Source organism: Peromyscus californicus, unplaced genomic scaffold, assembly GCF_007827085.1.
Source record: "Peromyscus californicus insignis strain IS unplaced genomic scaffold, ASM782708v3 Scaffold_17__1_contigs__length_78620276, whole genome shotgun sequence".
NCBI classification, from domain to species: Eukaryota; Metazoa; Chordata; class Mammalia; order Rodentia; family Cricetidae; genus Peromyscus; species Peromyscus californicus.
In genome coordinates, this window is record NW_026294469.1 from 11,727,712 (window position 1) to 11,747,457 (window position 19,746).

At 42.7% G+C, this 19,746-nt stretch overlaps 1 protein-coding gene across 1 annotated transcript in view; it reads right to left on the reverse strand.

Annotated features, from left to right (window-relative positions):
* Klhl14 (kelch like family member 14) overlaps positions 1-19,746 on the reverse strand; it is a 109,611-nt gene that overhangs the window by 70,124 nt on the left and 19,741 nt on the right. The window contains exon 3 of the mRNA XM_052741631.1: positions 7,455-7,576. Coding sequence (XP_052597591.1) covers positions 7,455-7,576 — 122 coding nt within the window. The remainder of the gene's footprint in view (positions 1-7,454; positions 7,577-19,746) is intronic.

Here is a 19,746-nt window from a genome sequence, read left to right on the forward strand (position 1 = left end):
AATCTCTTTTCCTATCTTTACCTGGACCTCTGCCTGCCTTCAATTCTTGGTTCAAATGCCTCTTTCAGGGTGATATTCTCCACAACTCCTAAACTGAAGCAGGCCCCTCCATTCTGAGATCTTCTGTTCTTCCCTCCTCTACAGCACTGTCTTTCTTTGTTAGGATACACTGATACCTTGGTTAATGCTGGTTTTGCTCAGAAAAGTCTAAATTTGGTAAGGGCATGACAATCTCTGTTTTGGCTCAGTGTAGCAGAGAAGACATCAATTATTTTGGGTAGGAGAATAAAGTTGGTTGGGTGAGGACTTCAGTAAGCCAGTGCTTACATTTAAGAAGTTCCCAGACTAGGTCTATAGTCTACTTACAAATGATACAGGCCACTTTTAAGGAGCCCTCATGACTCATACCTCCAAGCCACACTCAATAGCAAATGCCACAGCCTCCTGTGTGTGAAGAAGGCGTTGGAATTATTTGTACACATGCTACTCTCTGGAGAAAAAGCAATTACTATATTTAAAGGAAGTATAAGCCAGGAATAAACAAGGAAGTCAAATCAAGCCCACTGGCTTTTTGAAGCACCCAGCTTACTTGAAACACAGGGATGGGAGTGACCACCACACATACATTAAAAAAAAAAAATCTATGAGAAATCCACTAATGCATTGGCGCGTGAATCTTCAGCAGCAAATAATTCAAGATATATAGCAATGCGCAGCCATGTATTTCAAATTAGAAGGAGCTCATTGAAGGTAAAATTAGATGGTAACGTATTTAAAAAGTCAAGGCACAATTCCCCCTCCTTCTCTTTTTGCCCAAAGCCATAGGAACAGTTGCTTTATGACTTCAAATTCCAAGCTGTGAGACAACCGCCATGCTATGATATAAATTCCTTAGATCACTATGTTTTCACTAACACCTAAATAAAAAATTTAGAAAGGTACCATACTCAAATTATTGCTTCATTTTCATTTCTCCCTGTGGAGCTAGGGACCCAAGGCAAGCTAGGCAAACACCGTTCCAGAGACCAAAATGCTTTTCCATTCAACTCCTTGCTTAGTTAACTCTTACCTGTTTTCTCAAAATAAAAGGTCACTTTAAGAGAGCTTCCAGCTGGGTGGTGATGGCTCATGCCTTTAATCCCAGCACTTGGGAGGCAGAGCCAGCTGAATCTCTATGAGTTCGAGGCCAGCCTGGTCTACAGAGTGAGATCCAGGACAGGCTCCAAAGCTACACAGAAAAACCCTGTCTCAAAAAACCAAAGAGAGAGAGAGTGAGAGAGAGTGAGAGAGAGAGTGAGAGAGAGTGAGAGTGAGAGAGAGAGAGAGAGAGAGAGAGAGAGAGAGAGAGAGAGAGAGAGAGAGAGAGATATTCCATAACATCTCTGTTTAGGTGAGGGGCTTCCCATTTTGTATTCCCAGAGTAACCTGGTGTTTCCTAATTCATCCTGTAGCTTACTGTATATTGTAGTAACCCCTCTTAGGTTACTGAGAGGAGAGATTGCATGTATGTTTCACCTGGTCATCCAAGGCGGGTACTCAGTAACTCCTTGCTATGGGAGTGGGTGAAGGCTGCTAGTAGGTCCAAATTCTTGCTGGGTATTTCCCAGAAGATTCTGGAAGCATCTCACTATTTTCTTAGTTTCTACTGAAATTCAGTGTTCACTACCCATGGATAATCCTCCTGTCTAGGGCTTTGATTATTTTAAATAATTTGTGGTTTTGGTTTTCTGGTAAGAAAGATACTATGAATAAAAGGAACCACAAATATAAAAACAACACAATGAAACAACTGAGCTTACTTATTTCCTTGAAAATAGGTAATTACAAGAAACAATGATTAGCTGGGTGGTGGTGGCACACACCTTTAATCCCAGCACTGGGGAGGCAGAGGCAGGTGGATCTCTGTGAGTTCAAGGCCAGCCTGGTCTGCAGAGAGTTCCAGGACAGCCAGGGCTACACAAAGAAACCCTGTCTTGAAAAATCAAAAGAAAAAAAACAAACGAAAAATATTGGGGCTGGTGAGATGGCTGAGCAGGTAAAGGTGATCAGTGCCAAGCCTCATAACCTGAGTTGGGACCTACATGGTACAAGAGAACGGACTCCCACAAGGTGTATACTGACCACACATGCTCTGTGGATTGTACACAGGTGAAAACACACACACATGCACACACACACACACACACACACACACACACACACACACACACACATACACGATAAACAAATAAAATCTAAAAAATTAAAAAAAAAAGTGATTATTAGCTTTTTGACTAACTTTATTCCCAATATACTCAAAGGACAAAGTTGACTGCACTCAAGAAATGGAATCAAGGGAAGAAGCCCCACTGGATATGTTTGCACACAGTGTTCGTGTTCCCCCAACAGAGCAGCATGCACACCAGTCCCCATCATCACCATTGCAGATGATCAGACCTTCATTTATCTCTGAGAACCAAAGCTCAGTGTCTTATATATAGTTGTTTAGCTTGTTTTCTCATTGCTAGTTGTTTGCTTCTTACAGAAAAGTGTGTGTGTGTGTGTATGTGTGTGTATATGTATATGTGTGTATGTATGTGTATATATGTGTGTGTGTGCATGTGTATATGTGTGTGTGCATGTGTGTATGTGTGTATATGTGTGTATGTGTGTATGTGTGTGTGTGCATGTGTGTATATGTGTGTGTGCATGTGTGTGTATGTGTGTATATGTGTGTATGTGTGTATGTGTGTGTGTGTGCATGTGTGTGTGTATGTGTGGCATGAAAATGGAGAGAAGGCCATTTCATGGAGGAGACAGAGGGAAAGAGGGAGAAGGAGAAGGAGAAAAGGGGGACAGTGGAGTACTATGACATGAAAGCAGACGAAGTTGCTGTTTGGAGGAGGGGAGGGTCCAGCAAGAGGAGAGGAAGGACGCAAGAGAGCAGTGGGGGAGGGGGATGAATAAGAGCAAAATGTAATGGGATATATGTACGGAAGTGCATTAATAAAATCCATTACAATGAATGCTGAGGGAAAAATTCACTTAAGCATTTAAAAATGATAAAAAGAGGGAACAAGCTAGCTCAACTCCATTATTTTCATCCTTGTGTTACCAAGGGGGGAGTCTACGCTGGCACCTGCAAGCATAAATCTGAACTCTGACAACATTGTTTCTGTAATTGCAAGAAAAAAAATATAATAAATAAGAGCTCTGTCTGAAATGTAGGCAAAAAGGGGGCTTGCTCCTGGGAAGTACCTTCACCCATCAGCAAAGAAACCAGCCTGCTGAGACCATGAATGGATCCCAGCTTTTCAGGGTTGTCCCCTGAAAAATGTGAAGGGTCTTCCACATGTGAACTTTGTGTAAACTTGAGTGTGTACCAAGGACTGTTAGAAAGAGTGCACAGTGGCGGAGGGAATTGATTGGTTTGACCTTTGTGCCAAAGACTGAGGACTTTCAGGGCAGGAGGCCTGCTTTTCTACATTGCCACTTTCATACTCATGGCCCCCGTACTGCTTTCTAAGAAGCTAAGAATGAATGGGAAGCTGCATGCAGGAGTAAGAGACAGAAGAAAGAACTCTGCAAAATAAAAATGAATAAAAGCTCATTTCAATTTCCCCTTCTTTCTTTTTTTTTAATTTTACTAATTGATTTTATTTTTAGATTTATTTATTTTGTGTATGTTTTGCCTGCATGTCTGTTCACCACATGTATGTCTGGCACCCATGGAGGTCAAAAGAAGGCATCAGATCCTCTGTAGCTGTAGTGAGCCACCATGTGGGCACTGGGACTCGAACCTGCCTCCTCTGGGAGAATAGCCAGTGGTCCTACCTGCGGCACCTCTCCGGCCCCTCCCTTTTGTTCTTAATGGGCAAAAGAACCAACAATGCCCAGTTTTACTGTTATTACCCAACATGCCACAGTTACAAAGGGCTGCAAGTCAGTTTCAGATGTTGTTTCTAGGACTCTGGGGACAGAGGTGGGAGAGCTTTGTCAATGTTCTTAGACCTCAATTCTATAATGTTACAATAAATAATTGTTTTAAATAGGAATAAAAGATCAGTGTCTGCCAGCACGTTAGCAAGGCAGTCTTTTGGGGAGAACAACTGTCCTTGTTGCTGTTTGGGTGGATCAAGGTCCTAGTTGGCAGTTTATTGGTTGCTTTTGTAGTGCTGGGGTTTGAACTGAGTGGCTTCTGCATTCTAGGCAAGGGCTCTATCGCTAGACACACCTAGAGGGCTTGCAGTTTTCTCTCAGGGTTACACTGGTGCTCTTTCCCTCCTGCAACTCACCTGTGCTCTCCAGCTTATTATTTCTTAGGTAATGGTCCCTAAATCCTTTTACTTCCTCTTTGTTCTATAATGTATGCAAATGGTGTAGCTCCCACAAGGCAGCGTGTGTGTTACTGGCTGGGTAGCGGTCTCTTTGGAAGAGCGGCATGTCTACAAGACACATGGAGAAATGCTTGCTCCAGCTAAGTGGGAAAAATACTCCAAGGCTCCAAAACTCCAGCTAATCCCAGGTGTCAGGAGCTTGCTGGCTGGTATGTTAGTTTGCATGAGAACAGTCTTTCAATTAACAAGCAGACCCTGAGCTAGGAGACTGTTTCCCACCCTCAACTGCTATCCTGCCCCTCTCTGAGAACCAGCTTAGCACTTCTAGGTCAAAAGAACGGCAGTGGGAAGTTCTACAATCCCTAATGTTCCATTGGATTTGGGGAGAATTTGAATATTTTTGTTTACTAGTGAGAGACCTTTTTTCATTTATAATTTCATATCCCAAATAACATGGGACCCTGAAATGGCAATGACTTATTTTTTTCTGATTTGGATGAGTTTCAAATTTAGTTTAAAAAATAGAAACCAACAGAAATTATCCATACTAAAGTATCATCATTTCTTTAACAAATATGAAAGCCACGCTGTCACTTGGGGCCACAGGGTCCCAGACTGGCAGGGAATAGAGTGTATTTTTAATGCACAAATCCCAAGGACATGAAGAGTATCAGGAAAGCAGATTTTCATTTCAGAGCTCTGAGTGTGCCTTGGGATAGAAGGAAGATTCAAAATCCTTAAGCATGTTCTCACTGTAGGAACTTGTTTATGTCAGAATGTGAGTATCTTTATCTCATTTCAGATATTATTTCTTAGTCTGTAGATAATTCCATCTCACACATGAAAACTATGGAAAATAGGCTTCCTACTCTGGAGCAGCAGGTTGAACTGTTCTTTTTCTACTCTGTATGGAGAAGTTCCGTGATCGACACACATCCAGTATAAAGACACAGCTCTTGTACGGACGTTGGTAGTAGCGTTAACGACAGCTAGTGGTAGGCACTTACAGTTTATTGAGTACATGCAGCATGCTAGATGATGCATGCATGCAAAGCTACTTTAAAACACTCAAGTGACTGACAAAGAGAAACCTACCCAGACTGTTTGCAGGGCGTGGTCAAAGTGAGAGACCGTGTTCAAGTCCAGGTTTGAAAGTTCATGCTTTACAGCCATGAAAGTAGGGATTTGAGGCAATATGAAAGTTTTAGATCAGGTGACAACTGTGCTTTGCAGCCTACGGCTATTGTCCAGGCATAATTAATAGATCCCCTTTCATGTTCAAAACTGTCCCAGTTTGGGTAAGAGACCTGATGGTCTATCTCTGAGCATGACTTAAAATGAAGATAAGGGGCTGACGAAATGGTTCAGCAGATAAAGGCACTTGTTGCCAAGCCAGGTGATCTGTTTGATCCCCAGAACACACATGATCAAAGGCGAAAACTGATTCCTTCAAGTTGTCCACTGACCTGCCCATGCACACTGTGGTGCACTCACACACACACACACACACCAAACAACCAAGTCAATAAATGTAAAAATTCAAGCACAATGCCTTCTGGTTTACAATCCTTTTCCCTGGCATGGAGGGTCTCAATAAGTCCCAAATTGGGTGCCGTGTGAAGTGTTTGGGAAAGCAGGGGGGTTTATCAGTGGTTATCTTTTACTAGTGGAGGTGAAGATCTTGGTGTCTCTTATGCTCTGTTTGTGATTTTCTCTATGGAAATCTCTTGTCTTTTCTCCATCTATCCTTTGAGTTGGCATGTTGTCTGTACAGGAGTTCTCTGTTGGTCAGGTCAGGTGGTATCAGAACATTGCTTCTCTGTTTTTACTTTAGCTGGTTTCTGATGCATCTTTGAAATACAGCTGGCTCACTCACGAAGATGTCTAAACCGTGGGAAATGGCATTTTCATCCAAAAGAGAATCAAAAGCCTTTTTAAGACCGTATTAACTTATTTTCTTCCTCCTCTTCCTGCTTAATCTTGCTGTTTCTTGTCAGCCACTTCCTTACTACAACCATAGTATAGTGGCGTCCAGGGAGCCGTCTCGATGCAGTGCTTGGACATGCTACTGCAGGTCTTGGGGGGCGGGCAGCTCCTAAGTCCCCACCTCATATGTCTTCACTCTTATTCTGCTCTTAAGGGAAACTCTTTTCCTGCCTCTATTATTTTAAGGTCTTTCAGGAAGAGCCAAGGAAATGATTTTACAAAAACAATCTGCTAAAATACACAAATGCTTGAAAGACATACAGAATAAGGAAGCTAACTTTCACTTTTATTGGTTTTAAATGTATGGCTTTGATTCATGGATCAAAATTGCTCATTTATTATTTTATCTATACAGCTCTGGGCAATTTTGACAGTTAAAATTTAGTTTTATTGACCAGTGCAGCCACTGTACCCACAAGGGGACTGGTGTGAGCAGCCTACTGCACTCAAGAAACGATGATTTTTGATTCCATGACTGCATCAGATCAGGAATCGTAACTGATACAACAATATGTTCCAAATCTCAGTGCCCAAGGCAAGAGTTCTGCTGTAAAACACAATCACCCTTTAAGGAGAGGAGAGGAGAGGAGAGTCTTGGCTGGATGTTGGCAAGCACAGTCTAATGCAGCTGGGGGAAGCCATGAATGTATCTGTCCATCAAGCTTTCGAGCAGCCTAAGGAGGCCATTTCTGGAAATACCTGGTCCTCCAGACTAAAGGTGGGCAAGGATGCTTACAGGGCAAATGGATGTTGGTGACAGAGATAATGAACTAAAACACCTACCATTTTGACATGTGAAAACTTACTAGTGTTCAGACTAAACAACCTTTCAGTTTTGTATCAACAACAACAAAAACTCTAACTGAAGCATTTCTAGGGGACGATTTCTGCTCCCTGCCCCACCCCCATCCGTTCCAACACACACAGAAACACAAACCAGGCCAGCTTTAATTTAGGCCTGTTCCACTACTAAATTGGCCACCTAGGCAAGGTTAATTTAGTCTTACTCCAAATCTCCCATGATATACAAACAAAACTCCAAAGGGTAGCAGATCAATACAGTGTCTGATTTGATTAACCACGTTTTTTTTAATTCACCAAGACAACTCCAGCCTGAAATAAACAGGCCAGGAAACAAATAAGTACACTCACTTGTGAGTATTTTCCACGTCTTCTTTTCGTCATCATAATACTGAACCAGATTGCTGGGGAGCCGGTCCGGTCCGGGAGGTAACCCTCCAACCAACAGCAGCATTTTCTTGTTAGAGCGAATTCTTCACCCAAAACAAAAGAGGAGATGAATAACCACATTATTGTAGAGTCTTAGGTGGCAACGGAATCATAACCATCAAAAGAATGGTCCTTGCTTGCACATTTCTGTTTCATTTTTTCCTTCCTTCTTCTCCCATTCATATCTCAACAATTCTTTCTGAACCAAGCAGAAAAAATGATCAGAAGAGCTTCATATCCCTATACTCATGGAATAATAAGCTTCCTTTATGCAATTTGTTAGAGGTTCATTCTAGAACGACCTTTCCCTTATATTAGGCCTTTAAATCATCACTCTTTACAGCTGAGTACACATGAAATGCTCTAGAGTTGTACTCAGGCTAAGCATTAAAGTTGCATGTCAAAAAATGTATTAGTCAAAATCATTATTATAAGCCATTCTCCACTCAAAGAACCTTGAAAAAATTAAGGTTATGCAGAGAGTCTGGGAGTCTACCTTTTAATCATCCAGGGAATTTCAAATACCAGTTTTGTACAATTAGTAAGGGGCTAACCAGGGTGGGCGAACCGGTCTGAGCATGCATTTTTGTTTTGTTTGTTTGTTTAATTTAGCTTAGACTTCTGCCTCCCTCCCATCCCCCCACCTCCGCTCGCCCTCCCCTCTGCTCTCCCCCTGTGCTCCACTGGTAATACAGCAGCACCAATTGGTAAAAATGAGACTGTGATGTCGTTGTGAGCCTCCCCAGAGTGGAGCCCTGCCAATGCTTGCCACTGATCCAGCGGCATGAACCTGCTCAACTGTGCAAAGCCAGTCTAATTCCCTCCCTCTGTTTTTCTACCTTCTCCCCCAGGGGGCAGCCACTGAAAGGAGTGACTACCCACCCATCAAGAGCTGGCAATTCGCTGCTATTAACCGTGACTGTGAGTCCCAGTCTGCCTGGCAGTTCCTGAGAACAGGCCTGCACCGTCTCATATGCAGTAAAAGCTATAAGATGCACCCTGGCCAGCCCACATGACCTGATGGATGTACAATCCTCAGGAACAGTAATGGATTGAGCACACTCGCCACTGAAGCAGGGAGAGAAAGCCCAGACCCCCACAAGGGGCCTGCTGATTTAACACTCACTTTACATATAATTGAACTTTTCATTTACCTGAAAGACTCAAGGTGGTTGTCTGTGGGAGAAATGGAACATCCATGATTGAAGGGGAAAGTCAACAGATACAAAAGAGTTCCTCTTAAATCTAATCGAAACCCATGGCATGACTCAGAGCTGTGACGCCTGGTGAAATGGGCCCTGTGGAGAAGCTTCGCGTGTTGGTTAGGAACCTAATACCCAGAGAGTTAACTTAATACGGTTAATGACATTTCCATATGAAGGAAGGGAACAAGAGGATTCCTTTAATGAAACTCCGGTGCCTTTGGATGCAGTGAGTGCATTGAGTATGCCTCAGTAGGAACAGTACCTTTTGGAGGAACTGCACTACTAGTCACCGATAGAGGGAGCTGGACCAATAGATAAATGATCCATGCAATTAGCAGCTTGAAACACTCATTTTTTCCCCTCATCCTGTGGTTTACAGTTGAACAAAATGAAAAACACTCAGAGTCAATTTCTTTAAAGTGAATACACATTCAAATTGTGCCCTGATGTCTTCTAGACCACTAGCTGGTACATACAAACAGAAGACAATAACAAAGATGAGTGTATGTGGAGAATTTTAGTCACCCATGACGGGTGAGACAAATGGATATCCACATCAAGCTTTTCTTCTTCTTTATTTGGAAATAACACACGTGTAATTCCTGTGCCATGTAATTTTGTAAATGCGCGATCACAGAATTGATAGATGGGTCTCTTTATCTTCTTTAAATTGCTATTTAAATTGCTCAAATAACCACGCATTCTATTTGTGTGAGAGAAGTCATGATGGAAGCAGTTTGGTGTATGTAAATCTGTGAAGGAGGACTGGTCAGTGGAAGTCATAATTTTGTGGCTGTCCTAACATCATATATACACTCCGTCCAAGTCCAGATGGGACAAGTTTACACATAACTGATGTGGAGGAAAGGGCTCTGGGAAGTGGGGTTTGCTAAAAAAAAAAAAAAAAAAAAAAAAAAAAAAAAAGTAAAAGTAGTCATACTAAATATCTTTATATATATATTATATATATATTTTTTATTTTTTTTTTCTGAGACAGGGTTTCTTTATGTAACAGCTGTAACAGCCTTGACTGTCCTCAAACTCTCTTTGTAGACCAGGCCGGCCTCAAACTCACAGAGGTCTGCCTCTGCACCCTGAGTGCTGGGGTTAAAGGTGTGTGCCACCACACCTGGCTTAAATACCTTGTATTTATGTTTTAAAGTACTGCTTTCAAATATGTTTAATAGATGGCCAAGTGAGTTACATGCTTGGCTCATGTATTTTTGTTAAAGTCTTCTTATTTCCTGGTAAAGCCAGTTTCCCTGGACCAATCTTGCTTGTGTTTTTTCAGAGTGGTGTTAATTTTGGTCCATGATTAAGGATGAGAAGAAGACCTGGAGTCTTTGTGGCATCTCTTCAAATGTCCATGTGTTCTCTAAGAACTGAACTTTCTTTCACCACAGGGGGTTTTGAACAGTTGGCAAATGGTCAAAGCCTCCAACCTTGTCAACAATGACACAACAGAAGGACTGACTAGCCAGTAACATGCAAAGACTCTACCCGAGTGAGACAGACACCCAACCCATCTGGGTCTCCACTGGAAATGCAGTGGAGAATTACATGGGAGAAAAGGGAATCCCCATTTCCTTGGTTATATGTTTTCTACCAGAGGACAGAACTTGGTTTTGTCATGTGGAGCTTTCTTGTATGACAAAGGCACCATTCAAACCTTTTGTACTATTGTGTTTATATGATGTTCGTTCAACTCATTTCTAAAGCTTGTAACTCAGTTGTCCTACCCAGCACCAATAAGTTTTAATTCTAAATAATATGTAAAACGCTGCTCTGTCAATGCACATGACATACTTTAAAAGAATTATCTGTATGAAACTCAACACTCTGTACAATGAATATACACAATGAAAAAAATATATATCTTGTTATTTGCAAAACTAAAATTAGAGGAATTTGGACTGAGCTGAAGGAAGTTTCAATTAATTTTTTTCCTGAATAATTCTAGCAGAGCTTTCATGCTCAAATTTAGATCAGGCAAAATCTACAAGTTGCTGTCTTACTACATGAATTAGAATTCCTTATTAGGGCAAGCTGCTATAAGTTTTATAAGCGCTTTACTGTAGTTTTCATTAACACATTCAGTTTGTAGCTTTAATTCCTTAAAAATATTTCATTCATTACTCCCTTTAACTTCACCAGGACCAAAGCACAGTATTTAAAAGATAAGAAATGAGAGAAATGCAAGCAAAAAGCCTGAGCAGGTCATGTCAACAGTATTTGGATGCCTTTGATTCTTGTATCCAAAAATATAAGGTGAAGAAGGTGATGGAATTTGAAGGTCTCCTTCATTCCGGCTCAGTGACCACCCAGCATTTACCATGTGTCACATTTGGGTGTGTGTGTATGTGTGCGTGTACACTCTCCCGCATGCCTACTTTGGTTCAGGGGATGAATGATTGAAAGATGACCTAAAACCTCCTGTTGTAAACAAATTTTTCATCATACTGGTGTTCTGAGTGTGGTAAAGTCTCATTTATTTATATCTCAGTGATTTGGAACTTTCATAATTGGGAAACAGGCCAGATAAAGTGATCTGTTCCAGGATACATGGAAAAAAGTTCCTATTCCTGAGATTACAAGCAGAATTTTAATCTGTGAAAAAAAAATCCAGCAGGTTTATAGGCATTTGCACAAAATGTATTTCATAGATGCTATATAATTTTCATGTTTGTAAAACAAGGCATTTTGCAGTGTTGTACAAATGATTAAATCACGAAATTGGAATAAAACATCGAGGCTATGGAGTTGAGTGACTCCCAAGTTTGACAGGTTCCCAGGAATACCTGAGGGGCTTAAACATTTTAGCTTCATAGTAGACTCTCAGTTTCTAATTCTTAGAGATCTCACTCTGTGGAATGAAGCCTTTTTAAAACATCAGTAATATGGGGCTGGAGAGATGGCTCAGCAGTTAAAAGCACTTGCTGCTCTTGCAAAGGACTCAGATTCAGTTCCCAGTGCTCACATATTGGCTTACAATTGTCTGTAACTCTGGTTCTAGAGGACCAATGGCTTCTTTTGACCTCACAGGGCACCTGGCATGTGTGTGGTGCACATACACATACAGACAAACACTCATACACATAACATTTTTAAAACATCAATAATGTTTCTCAGTTGTGGTGGTGTGAATGCAAATGGCCTTCATAGGCTCATCTATTTTAATGCTTGGTCCCTAGTTGGTGGAACTATTTGGGAAGGATGAGGAGGTGTGGCCTTGTTGAAGGAGGCGTGTCATTGAGAATGAGCTTGGAAGGTTTCAAAAACCCAAGCCATTTCATTTGGTTCTTTCCCTGCCTGGTGCTTGTTGTCTCAACATGTAAACTCTCAGCTACTGCTCCAGTGCCATGCCTGCCTGTTTGCTGCCATGTTCCCCATTGTGAGGTTATGGACTCATGCTCTGAAACAGTAAGCATGCTCCCAATATACCCTTTCTTTTTATAAGTTGCCTTGGTAATGGTGTCTCTTCACAGCAATAGAAAAATAACTAAGACATCATGCTGTGGGATGGTCTGTATGTCAAATGTGTTGCTGATTGGTCAGTAAATAAATCACTGATTGGTCCGTGGCCAGGCAGGAAGTATAGGCGGGACAAGGAGGAGAATAGAGCTGGGAGTGGAAGGCTGAGAGAGAGACACTGCCAGCCGCCATCAGGACAAGGAAGATGTAAAGTACCGGTAAGCCACAAGCCACGTGGCAAGGTATAGATTAATAGAAATGGATTAATTTAAGCTGTAAGAACAGTTAACAAGAAGCCTGCCACGGCCATACAGTTTGAAACCAATATAAGTGTCTCTGTTTACTTGATCGGGTTTGAGCGGCTTGGGACTGGCGGGTGAGAGAGATTTGTCCTGACTGTGGGCCAGGCAGGAAAACTCTAGCAACAACATCAGCCTTTGTGAAGATCTTAACAGCTACACATCCAGACTTAGGGCTGCTGACTTGATTTGGCTCTCAACATGATACAGGAATGTATTTTTTTTTTCTTCTTTTTTTTTTTTTTTTTTTGGTTTTTCGAGACAGGGTTTCTCTGTGTAGCTTTGTGCCTTTCCCGGAACTCGCTTTGGAGACCAGGCTGGCCTTGAACTCACAGAGATCCGCCTGGCTCTGCCTCCCGAGTGCTGGGATTAAAGGCGTGCGCCACCACCGCCCGGCGTATTTTTTTTTTAATATTATTCATTTCTGTTTTACGTGTGTGGCGTTTTGCCTGAATGCATGCATGTGCATCACATGGGCCCCTGATGCCTGCAGAGGCCAGAAGAGAGTGTCAGATTCATTGGAACTGTAGTTACTGTCAGTTTCGAGCTGTCCCATGTAGATGCTGGCAACCAATCCCTGGTCCTCTGCAAAATAGTAAGCTCGCTTAACTACTGAGCCATCTCTCCAACTCTTACTTTTGTTTTTTAAATAAAAGATCTTCCTTACCTATTTAGAAATTTATGGTGAAATAGACCTTACTTTTCAATCCACTGTCTGGTGGAAAGCAGTGGAAGTGTTAATTTCACACATTCCCCATGGTAAGTTGAATAACCCTCATAGATCTTCAAGAGTGCAACTTCTTCAAAAAAAAAAAATTGGCAACAGTAAAAGGCTTCTGAGTCTACAATGACCAAAAATTAATTCAAAATCAAATTCATAAAGAATCCCTGGTGTTGGGGCAGTGCTCGCCCATGTTGCATTGCGTGACTTCACTGCAGCCCTGGTTCTGAGCACTGGATATGTGCGCTGTGTACTGTGGATGCTGTCATGCCACACAGCACCTGCCTGCATGCCTCAGCTCAGAGCTGATTGCTGGGTGTTAAGACCTGCAGCATTTTCTCTCTATACACATTTTTTATGTTTTTCTAGAAGTGTTATGGCTTAATTATGGGAAACATAGACTTTCTAATTGGTATACCTTTAGATGGTATTGTTTTACAGTGTGTGATGTTGAAAATTGCTGTTTGAGTTGCTGGCTTGAATTTCATAAATAAATATGTTAAATGCATTTTGACTTGGATGGAATTTTCAACAATTTATGAAATGGCCCAAAACTTACTCCTGCCATTTGTACTAAATATTTATTTATTTGGGCTTTTAAAGACAGGGTCTCTCTACAAAGCCCTACTAGTCCTGAAACTCACTATGTGGACCAGGCTCTGGTCTCAAATTCACAGGAATCTGCTTGCCTCTGCTTCTAGAGTGCTGGGATTAAAGGTCTGTGACAGGACACCCAGTTGTACTAAATATTTATGCCAAGCAGTGTTTTGTGTCATTGACATCATCAGTATAAACTGTTCCTCTGTGTCATCTGCATATTTGATATCTCCATCCAAATCAGCCTACTTAGAAGTGACAAAGCCTTGCATTCCCCGGGAGGCCAAGCTTCCAGCCTCAGTCCTCAGCCTTTACCTAACTTCAGGCAGGGTCCCAGTCTCTGTTGTTCACTGCTGACCTTTAAGCTCCTGGGGATTCTAAACTCTCTGCTTCCAGATTTGACATAGAAACACTGGAATTACATGTGCATACTACTGTACCTGGGCTTTACATGGGTTCTGGGGATTTGAACTCAGTTCATAACTTTTGCTCAGCAAGCTATTTATTCACTCACTGAGTCAGTGCCTCAGCCCTGTTTAGATTATTTCAATTATTAGTAAATACTGCTACAACTAATTAAATACTATTAAATTATTCTACTATGCCTTCTGAAATGCTATGTATTATTGAGGAGTTGGTTCTGTAATTCCTTGCATACAATATTTAGAAGTATGTGGTTTTTTTCTTTTTTTTTAGACAAAGATTTGATAGAAAAAACAAGACATTTTGAAGGGACAGTCTAAATGAGATGAGATAGTTACTATGCCATCTTTAAAGGGCTAAATTAAGTTTGAGTGAAGGATCAGTCCAAGCTATATTTAGGTTCTCTTTCTGCCATGTGTGACATTTCTATCCCTGAGTTGACCCCAGGCCTTGAGTGCCACCTGTCTGCATACAGCAATGTTACAAGGGTTAGATGAAGTCATCCAGGTGTTATGAGAAAGTAAATGATTGCTACTTGGAACTAACGGCAGTCCCTTAGAGAATGATACCCTGAAAAAGGAATGTCTTTGTCTTGTGAGGGGAGAAAACAAATCCAGTAATTAGAGGTTGGAACAGATGGAAAGAACTTGTGATTTTCCCCATGAACTTCAAATTTCAGTGGTCTTGACCATGCCCATTGGAGGCTGAGTATTTTATTAAAGCAGTTTCATGTCTGTAACTGTGTGTTCAAGGATACAGTCAGCATTGGAGACACACGCCTTTAATCTCAATACCAACCATAGAAGACCTGGAGGTCTGTACAGACAGGCAATGACGAGGCAGTCATGTGGTTGGGTTTACAACCAATGAGAAGGCAGAACAGAAAGTCTATATAAAGACAAACAGACAGGAAGTAGGTCTCTTGGCTGAAGAGGTCTCTTAGCTCTGACCTCTTGGGCTTTCATCTTTTCATTGGCTTTGTGTTTCTTATTTAATAAGACAGTTACTTCTACACCCAATCCTCAATCCTCTTCAAAACTACCTCAGATAATTTTGTCACCTGCCATCTGTAAGGTGCATATTTTTCCATTGTGTTACAATATCTATGTATATCTATGTTTCCTATCCTATAGGTGAATGCCTTGCTTGAAATCCGTCTTTGATGTGGGAGACTTTGCTATTCAAGATGTGAAAAGACAAAAAAAGTCAGACATGAAAAGGTAACTTCAGATGGAAATCACTTAGCCTGTAGGGGAAGGCAGACAGAGGAAGATCCTGAGTACTAGGGCAGGAGGAGGCTTCAGAAGTCTGCTAGCTTTCCAGAAACATAAGGCTGCAATGGGACTCTGGCGCTCCCCAAAGAGGAGCTGCTACCCTTTCCTTAAAAATTTCCAGAGAAGTAAACTCCCCGGAGAATCGGTTCCAGCTGATTCGCTGTTGTATTTAGGTTTCTTTATCATAGCTGTTCTTGGTAATTACACAGCAGCTTTCATGGGAAGAGCCTTTAAATAGAGTTGATAATGTCTCTCTAAGGTAGGTAAACACAGTGTCATTATCCCCATTTAACAGACCAAAGAATAGAGGAAGGGGTGGGGCACCTCTTCCAGTGTCTCTGAGTGGCTTGGTTTTCTTCATCTCACTCCGGCAGGTCCCCAGGGTTTTCTCCCAATGCTCTCCTGTGATTCTGAGGGTGACCGTGGTGTCTTAACTTCCTACCCTCTGCTTTAGAGACACCCTTTCCCATCACTATGAGTCTGGCTATACCATGACCGGAGAAGCATCAGTCCTGTGCGTGATCTAGACTTCTTAGGGTGTAAGGAAGTGTGAGAGCTGGTTGATCCCACTATCATGACAGTGCAGGCTGAGAAAATTGCCGACTACACACAAAAGCAAAAAGCCTGCAGCACACGGAAGGTGCTCAATAAATGCTGTTGTGAGGATGAAGCCAATCTGTGATGAAGACAAAAATGGATGGGGCCAACAGAAGTCCCTTGTACAGTTTAAGTCAGAAACACATTAGGTTATATTATATCTTTGGCTCTTCACCTGTTTTAGGATCGAGTGAGTAGAAAGCAAGGGAGGAGGGTCCAAAGGGCAAACAATAGGAAGTCGGGGCGATTTGTTGAAGAAAGAATGGCTTGTGTGTGAAATGTTGTTCAAAGTTCCAAGTGCTAAACACTTGGGCCCTTGCTAGGCGCTGTTGGGAAGTTTTGCAGTCTTCAGGAGGTGGGGCCTAGCGGAGGTTTTCGGTCACTGTGGGTGTGTTTTGACTGGGAACATAAGACACTGGCTTCTTCCTGTTTCGTCAGGCAAGCAGTTGCTTTGGGCACGTGTTTCTGGTTATGAAGGGCAGCCTCCCGGAGGAAAACTACAGGCTTAGGAATGACTGAAGCCTACTGGGACCTCCAATAAGCCTTCCTTGATTTTAGGTTGACTGTCTCAGCAGAAAACTAGCAGTCATATTGACTGATTCCTGAGTCCAACCCAGTACTCTTACTACGTACTGCCCTACACTGTTCTTATTTTCTTCTTACTAGAGAAGGAGCACACCGTTGCTGTTGTCGCGGCCAGGCCTGACTGGTGTTTGCTTGTTTGTTTGGAGCATTTGCTCTTCTCTCCAGTGCTCGTTATTTTTGGGTTTGGGTGAGATTGTTGTTGTTGCTGGTGGTGGTGGTAGTTTTGTTTTTTGACATTCAAAATGTAGCCCAGGCTAGCCTCAAACTCATTATTCAGACAAAACCAGCCTCGAATCCCTGATCCTCCTTCCTCTATCTCCAGGGTACCGGGTGACAGGCATGCATCACTATCCCTACAGTTCCTCTTGGTTACTTTGTCTCACAGAATGAGAGCTACTCAATGACAGCACAAGACTGAGTAAACCTCAGTTGGCATCACACGGGACACACAAACTGTATATGTGGTATTCTTATGTCATATGTATACTGCAGGATTTACTTAAAGTTGTTCATTTAAATGATGCTTTAAAACCATCCCCCTAGCCTGCCATAGTGCTTCCCAGGGCGGGTTAGAACTTTTGGAAAACATCTAAGGTGGGGGCATCTCATCCCTGCCGTAACGATCCAGGGTAGGACCCAAAGTCATTTTGTTGTTGTTGTTGCTTGTTTGTGTTCATATACAAATATTTTCCTGGGCGGGCCTGGTATGTAGCCAGTAGTAAAGAAGTATTGTTTTGAGCAGTTGTGTTTATAAGATCACGGACTTGGACGTTAAACAACACCCATACGCAATCTAGTATGTTAGAAGGTTTCTCACATACCACCCAGAATGATCTCACTTCTCACCAGCAGCAGCAGGATGAATTAAAATCCAGAGTTCTGAAACCTGACTGACTTCCAGCTCTGCACAGTACAATCACCAGAGCACCACTATCTTCAGGATTTTGCTGTCTGTTTTTTGAGACAGGGTCTCGTGTAGTCCAGGCAGGACTCACAGTTGCTGTAGAGCTGAGGATGAATTTGACCCACTCCTCCTACCTCCACAGCCTCACTGCTGGGATTATGGGCTTGCACCATCACGCCCAGTCTTATGCAGTACTGGGGACTGAACCCAGGGCTATGTGTCTGCAAGGCAAGCCCTCTACTAATTGAGCCATAACTTCTGTTTCTTGATTTGTTTTTTTTGAGATAGGGCCTCACGATACAGCTTAGACTGGCCTCAAATTCTGCCCTTGCCTCAGAGCCCCACCCCCACCCTGAGAGCTGGGATTGCAGGTGTGCCTGGCTTAGATCAGCTCCTTATGGGCTGTAGCTTTGCACATGGCAAGTGTAGCTGACCACCCTCCCATGTTCCTTGACTCTTCACCTTGGCCACTTTTACCGCACAGGAGTCGTCACCACTGTCCCCGACACATATTGTCCCTGACTGACCTTCAGCGTGCACATGGGGGGTGTTTCGTTTCCGCCTTTACCACTTTCTCTTTGCACACCAAATCTGCACATTGGCTGATGACAGTGGAGGCAGATGGGACAGGAAAGGGTTAGGGTCTTCATCGGAGTCTGTGAAGTGCAGTCCCTGCTCCTGACTTAAATCATAATTCTCAAGGTCAGGGAAGATCCACCTGGATAGAGCCTCAGATCCCGTTCTTGGTCCAACTTCCACCAACTCTTTCTTATGCATTTGTACCCTCCTCCCCTTTTCCCAGAAAAAAAAAAGCCTTGTTTGATTTTTACATTTTATTATTTACTGATTGATTGATTTTTTTTAAGTGTGTGTGTGTGTGTGTGTGTGTGCACGCTCCCAACTGTGGAGGCTGGAAGACAACCTTGGGTGTCACCCTAAGGACCATGATGGTTCACCTCCTGTGAGACAGAGTTTCTCATTTCCTTGAAGCTCACCATTCAAGCTAATTGCAGTCCGTAAGCCTCAGGGATCCTCCTGAGGTGCTGTGATTACGAGCATGCCACCACGTAGAGCATTTGTACATGGGTTCTGGATCTGGGGATCAAACCCAGGTCCTCACGTTTGTAAGGCAAGCTTTTACCGACTGAGCCATCCTCTCGGGCTTTTGTGAACCAGACACAGCTGAACACCTCCTTCACTTGGTGAACTGTATCTTCTTGGTTCCAATACCTCCTGCGTAGTGCTGAGCACCAGTTGCAACAGAAATAACATCTCATGAATCCTCCCCACATCCCTGGAAGGAAGCTGCATGGTGAGCACTAGTTCTCAGCCCACCCCTCCCATTTCCAAGGCAAGGTCTCGCTACTCATTGGCACACAACTGACTACTAACATTCAACGCCTGAGCCAGAGGAGAGAGGTCTTGTCTGAGAGAAGAGGTTCTACACAGACTCGTGAAGGAGCCATTTGAGCTTTGTAGCTTACAGACAAAAGGAGACGAACATGGCTCTCACCCTAGGGATGCACTCCTAAGTGATGCCTGAATTTAAAACTCAAAGAAAACCCAGTGATTAGTCTATGTGTCCTCCCAAGAACAAGTCTCGCTACCGAGACTTCTTTCTTGCTCTTTTGCTCCTGTCTGTCTGTCTTTCAAAAGAAACATGAGTGACCTTCTGACCTGAAGAAAGTATGGTACCTGGTGCACACGAAAAGACGCAGAAAGACACAAGATCATGTAATAATAAAGAGAAATCAAATTCAGGACTGAGTGTATCCCACTAACACAATGCCTCTGGGAGTCTGAGTAAAAAAAAAAAAAAATCAATGTTTTAACAAAATGATATGCTAAAGAAAGACAGTCCACTGTTCAAAAGACCTTAAAGAAACAGTGATCGGATCTCACTGTGTGATCTGGAGCCCAGTTTCCTCCGTTACTGTAACTCCAGAGGGACATTCCCCCATTCCTCGTGTGGAAACTCTGAAGCTGGCTCGGAGGCACTGGATCCAGCCTCCTGCCACACAGGCTCTTTCCAGCTGGAGAGTCACTGCTGGAGTGGCCATGCTGGGAGACAGCAAGAAAAGTTAGTTAGGAACTGTCTATGTGGACTCCAGGCTTTCCCCGGAGTTCACAGCAAGGCA